Source organism: Miscanthus floridulus, chromosome 12 (assembly GCF_019320115.1).
Source record: "Miscanthus floridulus cultivar M001 chromosome 12, ASM1932011v1, whole genome shotgun sequence".
NCBI classification, from domain to species: Eukaryota; Viridiplantae; Streptophyta; class Magnoliopsida; order Poales; family Poaceae; genus Miscanthus; species Miscanthus floridulus.
In genome coordinates, this window is record NC_089591.1 from 55,640,950 (window position 1) to 55,652,683 (window position 11,734).

Genomic DNA, 11,734 nt, shown 5'->3' on the forward strand with positions numbered 1-11,734 from the left:
CTTGGTTCACAAACTCTTGCTGGTCCTGCTGGTCGTCAAAGAATTCTTGGTCTCCAACGTTCTCCTCACCGTCTAAACGCGACCAACACGGCAACATACAACATTCCAAAGGCATTCATGCAAAGCAAACATTCCTATAATTAGAACAGTACACCAATAGTATAGAAAACAAAATGAAATGTTTATGAAAATAATCTATGTCTCGCTACGATCACGTCAATGCGAAGTTCACGAAAAACGGAGCTAAAATACAAAAGTTATGATTTAAACGGGATTTTCTATAGCAATATATTTAATTAAATCTAACCATGAAATTTAAAAGTTACAAACTTGATTAACAGTGGTACTAACGCGTAGATTATGAATTTATGAAGCTAACGAAATTGAAACGGGTTAATTCGGAGCTAAAACGACGATTTTATAAGCAAAACAGTACAAATGACATTTCTGTAAATACTGAAAACGTATTTTAGACTAAAGCAGTGAACTTTACGCTTTCAAAACGAGAATGCGTACTCGGGGAAATGCGCTAAGGATGGCGGGTTCTATTACGCGAAATCAGGAGGCTCTTTAGCAATTTGACCCACGAAGGGGTATCGGCCAACGGTGGCCGTCGGATTTGAAATGAACGGCCAGAAATAGATCTAGGGAGAGAGAAGAAGGGCCGGCCAGAACAGTGTTTCCAGCGGCTGTTCAGCCATGGCCGACGGCGAGATCACGCCGGCGAGCACGGTTAGGGGCCTACGGGCCACTGATTGCGTATCCGAGAGCACCGGGGAGCTGCGGGTGTTCTCGTGAACTCGACCAGGCCGAGAAGACGGCCGGTGGGCGCGGTTGGTGCGGTGGCCGCCATAGCCGGCGAGCAAGAGCTCACGGGCGCCCGCGGATAGGGCTCTAGAAGCCACGAAACTCAAAATAAACGGCATGGGAGGAGAGAGAGGGGAGTACGGCGAGGCTCACCACGGCGAAATTCGGAGCGGAGGCGGCTCGGGGACGGTGTTTCGCGCGGAGGGCGGAACCGGCGTCACGGCGGTTGTGCCTTCCGTGCACAGCGAGCGCGAAGGAGGGAGCGGGGCAGTAGGGGGGCGCGCGCGGGGGGGGGGTGGGTCTCGGCTTCACTTTAAAGAGGCCGGGGAGTGGGCAACGCTCCCACGATCGAGGACGTGGGCGGCGGTTGCGGCTGCGCCAGGCGCGGGCGGTTGCGGATCGCGCGGGAGGAAGGGGGAGGAGCTGACAGGCGGGGCCGGGATGTCAGCTGCTGAAGAGGGAAGGGGGAGGCGCGGCGGTTGCCCGCTGGTGCTGGGCCGGCGCAGAGCTGGGCCGGCGCGGTCCGCAAGAGAGGAGGCCGAGTAGGGCTGGGCTGACGCGGAGGCAAGGAGGGCCAGCGGGAGGGAGAAAGGCCATGGGCCGAATTGAAAAAGGGGAGGAAAGGAAAGAAATTTCCTTTTTCTTTTTTTCCAAACAAAATTTCCAAAAGCATTTTCAAATAGATTTTTAATTCATTTAAACTTTAAATCAAGACCAATCATCACATAAATAAATATGCAGCAGCATGTATGCATCAACATGTTTCTATTCCTTATATTTGATTTTAATTTCTCAAAAAATATTAATTTCCTATATTTGAAATGCACACTTAATAACATAATTGAATCAAATTTACTTATTTTAAAAAGGCTGAATTTTTAGGTGTTACAGTGGCATCGATCCCTTTTGTTGTGTCTTAACTTATCAAACCCGATCCCTCAACTCTCTGCACCTGCCTTGTACCCCGCTGGTTGTATCCGTCACTTTTGTGGACGAATTTCTTAGCTTGGAACTATTGTTGCCTCTCCTAACATTTTTTTTTCACCACTACAATGTGGCTATGCAATTTTTGCAGATGCCAAATTAAGGTAGCTTTCAGTCTTAGCTCCATTCTAAAAAAAACATTGTCCATGTCTCTCACAGAGTAGTCCAAGCCTCTACAAATTGTTTATTTCTTAGCACTCTTCTAAATTTAATTTTTTATCACCTTGTACATTCTATTGTGGATTTGTCCTTGTCACTTTTGCCCTAAAATATGACACGGTTAATCACAATGTTGTGCTTGTCTGTTAGAGCCAATATTGCATCTGAAGCGGCATGCGGATTCGAAGTGCTTCAATGATTTTTCACAACCGTGCCAAAACATTAGTGATAGTTGTTGTGCATGCATGTAATCCCCCCCTTAGATGACCCCATGGTTTCCTTGGTTGCTATTACTATGATAAAATCTAGTTTGAAAGGTAATTGAATTCAACACTCTTTTGGTTTATGTTCTACCTAAATCTAGATTGTTCTAATAAAATAACTTTATACTTAGTAATACATTAATTTTTGTTTAGGTACCTTTTGCAACATATAGAAATAATTACTATTTTTTTGTGAAATTTAAATTTGAATTTAGATATTTACTAATATAATTTATATGACTACCTATTTAGGTATTTCTTATTTACATTAACTTCTTCATAGTTTCTATTAAATTTTTTGTCTTAGAAACGGTGTTTTACATGGAATCTATATGGACTGCTGTTTTTAATTTATTTTTCAAATTTATTATCTATTAGTTGTATTAGACATGGTCTATTTGGTTAATCTAAGCCGAAGTCCAATGGTGTAGTTTTTTTTTTTTCTATTTTCTTATTGACTCGTGATTGTATTAAGCATAGAGACTTTGATTTAGTCTAAGCCGTAGATCATTATAAATTTCAAGGGTATTTTTCTTTTCTTTTTTCTAATTAATTTTATAATTGTATTAGCATTGACTTTTTTTGTTTAATCTAAGCCGTTAGATCATCAACAAAAGCCAACGGTATAGTTTTTTTTTTATTTCTTGTAATGTAGTTTCTAGATTCTCAAACGAACGCCACGACTTTTTCTTTAGCCAAATACTAAAATACAGATGGCACTTACTTCTACTAAACATGCATTTAGGCAGTGGTCGGCTGGACTTAATTTTTTACTGTTTATACTGAAAAATACTATTTATGCTAGAATGTTGTGAGAGAAAAATACTGCTTCGGCTAAAAACTGTAGCCAACCAGCCAGCCAAAAAATGCCAGCCGAACACAACCTTAGCCCGTGTTTAGTTGCAAGCCAAATTCCAAAAAAGTGCTACAATATCCGTCACATCGAATCTTGCGATACGTGTATAGAGCATTAAATATAGGCGAAAAAAAACTTTGCACAGTTTAATTGGAAATCGCGAGACGAACGTTTTGAATCTAATTAGACCATGATTAAATCCTAATTGCCAAATAAAAACAAAAATGCTATAATAGCCCAAAATCCAAAATTCACCCAACTAAACACCCTCTTAGATTCCAACATGAACGTGTGTGTGCTCCTTGCTAGAGCTGATGAAGCCACACTATGGTGGCGGCATCGCACGCCATTTCAGCGCGGGCCTCCGTAGCTGCTCCACGCCTCCACCTTCGGTTTCGGGCTTTGCAGTATCATCCATGGATTAGAGATTATAAATCAATTTTTCATGTTAAATCTAGTTGGACACGTTAGTTTAGATATAACTGAAAAAGTGTGCACGATCTCGAGCCGAGCTGAGCCCCAGCCTTCTGGCTCACTTTTTTCGCGGAAGCCGAGCCACCAGCTTCGTGGTCCGACTCAACCAGGCCGAACTCACTTCGGGTCCAACACTTCAACCAGACACGAACGCACGCGTCGATACAAACCCTAACCCCCCCTCCTCTCAAATCTCATCAGTTCCCAAACTCCCGCCGCCGCCGCCGCCGCCGCCAAGGCGCCAACGATGGCAATGGCATCCACTCCCTCCAACCCCACCAGCCGCCTCCGCCGCGAGGCCGTGGTCCGTGCGGTGGCCGCGCTCCTCGGATGGCTCCAGAAGCACCCTACCCCGGCGCCGGAGCCCATATACCTCATCGTCACCCTCAAGAGCGCTCCCGTCCGGCGCTTCGAGCACCAACTCCGCCTCCCGCACTCCCCATTCCCCTCCATCTCCCTTGTCTCCGACCGCCTCCCCGCCGACCTCCCCGACGACATCGACCCGCTCCCTTCCTCCGCGCTCCGGTCCCTCCCCGCGGCCACGCGGCGCGGCCTGATCCTCGTCGACCGCCGCCTCAGGGTCCCCGGCGGCAGCGGCAAGGCGGCGGGCGCCAAGCGCGGCGTGCCCGTGCCCGTGGACCTGTCGGACCCGGCGTGGGTGGAGTCCGCGAGGGAGGCGGCGCGCTGCGTGGAGCTGCGGGTGGAGGGCGGGACTTGCCGCGCCGTGCGCGTGGGCCACGGTGCGATGGCGCAGGAGGAGGCCGTGGAGAACGTGGTGGCCGCCGTGGAGGCGGCCGCCGCGTGCGTACCGAGGAAGTGGCGGAATGTGCGGGCGCTGCACGTGAAGTCCCCTGAATCGACCGCGTTGCCGCTCTACTCCGCGCCCGGCACCGGTGGGGAGGACAACGACGGCGACGGCGTCCTGGAGGCTGCGAAGCCGGAGGGCAGGCCGATGAAGGAGGAGCAGGGAAGAACGAAGAGGAGGAAGAAGAGTGGCATGGGCTGTAATTAGGTGTCAGTGCCCCGTTTTGCAGTTGTCGCTTGGACTGTCTCCAACGAGCTTTATCCCAAATACATTCCCCGTTAAGGTGCGTTATCCCAAATACAAGGCACGTTCCCCGTTAAGGTAACGTTACAAATTAAGAGTTTAATACTCATTTTTTTCTCCAACAATAATACCTAAAAAGAACTATTTCTACAGATGGTTCTCTGGCAGAGATGGTACTTAGATTTAGGCTATACTTCTCGTGACACCCAAAATAAATCTTCTATATAGATATTCTATTAGAGGTTATATGTATTTGTTGAATATGTGGGTCGCCTAGTAGGCCTTCCGTTGGAGACCGGCTTATCTTTGCTCGTGCCGAAAAACTTTGAATCGGGGGATTTGCCCTTGTCAGAGTCAGCCATATTTAGTTCTTTTTAGGATAAATCTGGAGAGCTTTATTTAAAAAATCTCGACTAAGGTCATGTTTGTTTTGCTGAAAAGCTATGGCTGAAAGTACTATTTACTAATTTGTTATTAAAGGAAAATACTATTTGTATACTGAAATAGTACAACTCATAAGAAAAGTAAAAAAGTAACCTAAACTAGTACACTCGTTTAAAGCTCGTGGGCCTATTCGCACAGCGATGAGCTGCGAAATTGGTCTCAGGTCGAGAAAAAAAAATGGCCATGTTTTTTTTTTTTTTTTTTTTTATCTTACGAGTCGTACTGTTTCAACGAAGAAATAATATTTTTTATCATAATAAATTGACGAATAATACTTTCAGCTATGACTTTTCAGCGAAACGAGAAAATGACCAATATGAAAGAAAAAAAACTAATTCCAGCCCAGCTCTCGCATTTCGATTTGAAGTAACTGCACGGGTGAGCTGAGCTAAGCTGTTGTCGAGTTGGAGAACGATCTTGTTACAGCCCAGAGCCACTCCTCTCAGGAGTGCTCCTCGTGCTTGAGACTTGAGTGCACGTCAAAACCCTCATCAGAGTTAATTTTCAGGGCTTCTTTAGGCTTTGGATAGCCAATCCACGTGGGGATCCTGGCCCAATCCGCAAGGGTGACGAGGCCCATGGGGCGTTCTCCTCTGTGACCCACGTCACCATCTGGATATCAGGGTCGGCGTTCCGTTTCGGTTCGGATCTCTCGGTTCTAGAACAAAAAAAACTAAATTTTAGGAACCGAGACAACAATAAATATACGTATTCTAAGATAAATTTATGCAACACTATATTTATTTTTAATAATAATAATAATATATAAGAAAACAATAGCAATATAGTAACACAAATATATAGCAGTTCAAATATAAAACACTACACATAAACCAAATATTATCTTACAAAATACAAGTAAGTGGAGTATAATTCATGTAATTCGGTTCTTTCGGTTAATTCAGTTAACCGAGAGTAGGAACTGAATTTTATTCGGTTATTTTGGTTTCTCGATATCAGGAACCGAATAAGGAACCAAAATTTTCGGTTTCGGTTCTTTCGGTTCGATTTTCGGTTCTCAATTATTTTTGCCTAGGGCTATCTAGATAGACCTCGGGCTAACAAAAAATCTAGATATACCTCAGGCTAAAATTGTCTTGTGGCTTTTCCATCCATTCCCCGTCAATTCACGGAGCTCATCCACGCCTCTGCCCGGTCTCGCATTGTGAGGGAGAGCAGCCAGCCCAGCCGGCATCAGCTGTCCAGCCGAACACGGCTATGAGTGCCCCCGTCGCGATCCCTCTTCAACTCCGATCCGTGCACGCTCCTTGCCACCGGCATCGTGCCCGCCTGCTGCGTCCCCGGCGAGTCCGTGGTGCATGTGCATGGTCTCCTAGCCACACGTCAGGCACCCCTTCCTTCCGAGTTCTGCCCAGCCATCACCAACGTGTCATTTAGCTTGGCTCCTCAGCATCACGGTTGCAAGCTGCAACCTTGTTAAAGCCATTGGCCACCAGTGATGCCGCGTTCTGGATCATTCTTTTTTAGGCCACGTTGGGATGGCTGGTTTTGTATCCAAAAACCGGTGTAAAACTAGAGCCCACAAAATTTCCATATCGATCTCGAAAATCTTGTCTGGATGGAGAGCATAATAAAAAGGCTCACACCGGTAATCGGCCCTTACACCCGGACCCGGATAAAAATAGTCGTCTCCTTAGCTCATACTAAAAATACGACAGATGTCGGGCTCATCGTCCGCTCCTCGAGTCGTCGTTGTCCACACACCGCGACGCTTCAGGTCAGTGTCATGGCGAGCTCTCCCTCCCTCCACCTCTTCTCCTTCTCTTCACTCTACTAGATCCCGATTCCCATCCCTCAATTCCTGGCACCGATGCAATTTTGGTCTCGATCTGTGCTGCTCGCTGCTTTAATTTGCCTGGACGATTGACATCGAGCCATGCAAAGGGCAACAAGGTTGCAGGAGATGGCATGGCCGCGACAGAGCTTGTAGTTTGCACCACGGGTGATGAGGAATTTCGGCAGATCAGCACGGCGGGCATATCAGAACTTCGATTCAATTTGGTTGGCGGCGAGCAATCACGGTCAAGCAACGACGACGGTGAGGCCACCAAGCCTGTCGACCCAAGCAGAAGATTACAAGCGGAAAGCGGATTCAAGGGTTTCCTACTGCACAAGGATCGAATTACATGCGCATAAATTTTCATTTGTAAAAGATTACTATGTTGCCAAATAGGTCCTTACAGTTTTAGGGCAAATGCTCCAGTCTTTTAACTGATAGCTTGGGACTGCAGGAGGAGCGGGATCCGAAGGGGGCTGATCTGAGGAGGCCGTCTGCGCGCCTCCATGGCTGCGGGCGGGAGCTCATAGAAGGCTGCCGCCGTCTGGGTCCGGTCGTGGTTGTGCCTCCATGGCTACGGATTGGAGCTCATAGAAGCAGGCCACCGCCGCTGGATCATGAGAAAGCAGAGGGTGCTCAGGGGCAGAACGGGCTAATAAGGAAGCATCGATACGTTTCTCGTGCGAAACCAGGATTGAGCCGATTCATCTGCGTAGTGTAAAAGGGAGAATCGTTTCTCACTGTTTCTGGAACGAAAGTACGAAACACTACGCGTATTTTCGTTTGGCAACGATTTTTGGGTTTCGGGTGAGAATCGGAACCGTTCCACCAGCCAAACGGGCCCTAAGGATGGCATACCATCCGCCAAAATGAACCCAACAAACTCCAACACAAAGACCATTAGCTAACTCGAAAAAACAAGTAAGACCAGCCTGAACAGACCAACATAAAAAGGCTCGCACAACTCTAGGCTCCATCCTATCCTTGAAAAGCTCGCACCTCCTTGAAGAGAGGACCACCGATCAATTTCTTGGACAGATCCTGAGTCCAATGAAGATCCCAGGCCGGAGTTAGCCCGGTAGCTACATAGATGCCCTTCCTTGAATCTCCGCAATCTTCTCCTTCAACACAGGATGATACTCTGTCTTGCACAAGATAATCCAACTCCGCGCCATAGCCGCCACTCTTGCCACCTAGCTTTCCGAAAGCACAAATCATTTCTAAGCTTCCACAAACACCAGCAAGCTGCTGAAATAATAACATTAAGCACACAATTCTTTTTATTGGTAGGCCAAAACTTTCCAATGGAATCCATAGAATCACTCAGCTGTGTATAAAAAATATTAGAAACGATACACCACAGCTGTTGGGCCACGTTCTGGATCATTCTTTTAGTACCATATCTGCTGTCGAATCGAATAGTGCTGGACCATGACCTCCGACTTCACATGTCGGCCAAAAATGGAAGCCGTATGAGGCCACGCGCACCACGGGCTCCAGTAGGATGCACCAAAACAATTTGGATGTCAACTTCTCATTTTAAATTATATCTTATCACCGTAACGGATGATCGCATATTTATATTAAGTAATAGATATGGCGTGTGGTAATATCTTTGCAGAATGTTCTTCCTCTGACTATCATGCTTATGATTTGCTTAGTAACCAACAATTTTTTTATAGAAACATCAATGAGAAAATTCTAACACGGACTTGTATTATGCCAGAACTATACATGGAAATGTAAGCGGAATAACTTATTCTAGTAATTTAGAAGACTGATTCTTACAAACAGCGACATGGATGTACTAATCCAATTTTGCACACCATCACAGTGCGTTCGGCACACGTATTCAAGCACAATCTGTTGTATGCGTGTAGCCATGGACACAAATCACCGTCTATGGAATTTTTTATTTCCTGTCGTATCAGTATCACTATCAATAATAGTAGTATATAATCCACCAGCTTTGACGCAGTACGGAGCTACGCCTCCTACGCGCATAGTTTCGGTTCTAGGAGGAGCTTCTCCTTCCGGTGCACCACCAGCCCGAACTCCTCGGACATGTCAATGTCGCGCGCCGCCTTACCCGCCGTCATCTCCCAGTCGAAGCGGTGCACGAGGTTCGCCAACATCACCTCGACGGCGGCCATCCCGAAGTTGATCCCGGGGCACTGCCTGCGCCCGGCGCTGAACGGCAGGAACTGGAAATCGGTGCCCCTGAAGCCCACGTCCGCCGCGCTGCCGCCGTCGAGAAACCTCTCCGGGACGAACTCCTCCGCGTCCTCCCAGAACCGCGCGTCCCTGGCGATGGCCCAGACGTTGATGAGGACGCGCACGCCGGCCGGAACCACGAGCCCGTCGATGGTGCACTGGGTCATCGAGAGGTGCGGCGCCAGCAGCGGCGTCACGGTGCGTAGCCGGAGCGACTCCTTTATGACAGCTCTCAGGTAGGCCATGTTGTGCAGGTCGGTCTCTCTGACGATTTCTTGTCGTTCCTGCTGGTGCTGGGGCAGGCTGCTCCTCACCTCGGCCTGTAGTTTCTTCATCACGTGTGGCCTCTGAATGAGCTCAATGATGGTGTATTCGAGTAGCGAAGCTGCTGTGTCTACGCCGCCGAAAAAGACGTCCTGCATGTTCATCGCGAATTCGTGATGATGTGTATCTACTAATTAAAATTGTAGATTCTTAAAAGTATCAACAACTTCTTGTGCGAAACATCAGGATCAGATCAGATGAACTTATAAGTAGGATAGCTTTCATCGACTCTCTGGTGAGGCCGTACTCGTGTCGAACAGAGAGCAAGATATGTATGAAGTCCTGGTCCTCGTCCTTCAGATCACTCGCCGACGCCGCTGCCATCGGCTCGTACATGCTCTCACGGTCGTCGATGAGCCCGTCCTGGAGCTCGTCCCACCTCTTCCTCAGTCTCTCGGACTTGGCGCGGACCACCTTGCTGAGAACGCCGAAGCGAGCCAGGAACGGGAAGAACTCCTCGACGTTGAAGTCTCCCAAGAGGGGCGACGTGTCGGCGATGAGCTCCCGCAACAGCTTGCTCCGGATCCGGCCGGATGACTTGCCCATGACGGCGCGGCACGCCAGATCATTCGTGAACGAGCCCAGCAGCTAGCTCGCCCACGTCCACCGCCGCGCCAGCAGCGGCCGCCTCGGCGATCCGAGCCATCACCATGCTCACCTACCCAAGCACACGTCACAGAGTTATTGTCGTTTGCACACACACAGGTATTGTCGCTTGCACACACACACACACCAGGGCACAGCCTACCTCTTCCTCGCGGGCGTGGCGGAACGACTGCACCCCTCTGACGGTGAGCAGGTGGGTGGTGACGAGCTTCCTGGCCTTCCGCCAGTGGTCCCCGTACGGCGCGAAGCTGATGTCGGACGAGCCGTACAGGACGACCTCAGCGACCACAGAGTGCGGCCGGGACGCGAACACGTGGTCGTGCGTGCGCAGCACCCCGCCTCGGCGGCGCGGGGCGACGACACGACGACCACCGGCATGGCGCCGAGGCGGAGCAGCATGAGGTCGGAGCCGTGCTTCGTGGCGAGGTTCCGGCGGGAGACGTGAGGCAGCGAGCCGATGAGGTGCAGGTGCCCGAAGACGGGCAGCGCCGGAGGCGAAGGCGGCAGAGGTAGATGGTCGTCGACGTCTTCGTCTAGCTGCTGCCTCTTCCTCGCTCTCTTGGTAGTCACCGAGTAGCGTACGAGCAAGAGCAAGAGAGGGAGGAGCAGCAGGAACCATGCTCGTGGAGCCATCAGCTCGCGCATGAACTGATGCAGTAGGTTTGCCATGGCAATGGGATGATACGTACTCTCAGTTTGTGGAGTTCGGTGGATTAGAGACCGAATGATAAAGTTCGGCACTTTAATGGTTACTGGTAGCCTTTGACTTTTGTAGTTTCCACACACGTGCAGGCTGGCTTTGTACCGAAAGGACACGATCGCATGAACCAATGTCAATGACAAACTTCTATTCTTCGTTTGGAACTAATAATTAGGCATAGAGTAATTTAGCTAGTATTGTTGTTTATGGAATATATTTATATAATTATTGTTACCCATATAATGGAGATATTTATATTTTCATTTTTACTACAGGGAAGCCGGTTGATGAGCGTGCTATAAGTTAGAGAGTAGAAATATAGCGTAGTGATCTATAGAATCAATTTTTATCTCCCACACTATAAATTTGAGATAGACTTATATCTGAACTTATGAAAGTTGTGGAATATCAAATTCTAAATCAAATAGCCTAATATATTAAGTAGATTCCCATTCCTCCAAAATCAAAGATCCAAACAACCCCTAAATTAAATTGAACCTTGCTCAACCACATCCACATGTACAAAACCAACATATCCTCTCATATTCAGTTATCTGTTCTCTACCATTTGGTTCACACCTATCCACTCAGCGTGTAAGGAAAATAGATCCTAGGCCCATTTACTTTGGATTTTGGTGTTTGATGACCAACACAACCAAATTGGACTAATGAATTTGCAAGTAATTGTTTTGTAGTTCAATAGGGTGCAAGACGTGACTTGGACGAAGGCGACATGATGATTCCACGATCAACACCATAAACAAGACCCTAAAAGCACAAGAGAAAACCCAAGATATCAAGCATAGTCCAAGCACGAAGATGGGAACTTAACTGGACGCAAGATTCAAAGAAACGAGCTCGGTAGAGGTGATCGGACGCGGTCCTTATAGGGACCGAACGCGTCCGATCAGTTGCCCGGCAACAGCAGGCGTCAGCAGCTGTGACCGGACGCTGAGCGAAGCAGTGACCGGATGCACCGATGACACTGTTCTTTGTCACAGCAATGTTTTCAGCGTGACCGGACACAGCGGCACTGGACGACCGGACGCACAAAGTA

General features: G+C 48.2%; 1 protein-coding gene and 1 pseudogene across 2 annotated transcripts; one reads left to right on the top strand and one right to left on the bottom strand.

Annotated features, from left to right (window-relative positions):
• The first annotated feature begins 3,712 nt into the window (after positions 1-3,712).
• Positions 3,713-7,587, top strand: LOC136498197 (uncharacterized). Of its 2 annotated transcripts, none has more exons than XM_066494152.1 (2): positions 3,713-4,631; positions 7,288-7,562. In XM_066494152.1, the coding sequence occupies exon 1, from the start codon at positions 3,791-3,793 to the stop codon at positions 4,553-4,555; it is 765 nt and encodes a 254-aa protein (XP_066350249.1). In that variant the 5' UTR covers positions 3,713-3,790; the 3' UTR covers positions 4,556-4,631; positions 7,288-7,562. The 2 variants fall into 2 exon arrangements, 1 of the variants encoding a protein (XP_066350249.1); XR_010769535.1 differs by lacking the exon at positions 3,713-4,631 and adding an exon at positions 6,623-6,773 and having other exon boundaries at positions 7,288-7,587.
• A 1,240-nt stretch (positions 7,588-8,827) lies between these two features.
• On the bottom strand, positions 8,828-10,690 carry LOC136498567 (indole-2-monooxygenase-like; annotated as a pseudogene).
• Positions 10,691-11,734: the final 1,044 nt, after the last annotated feature.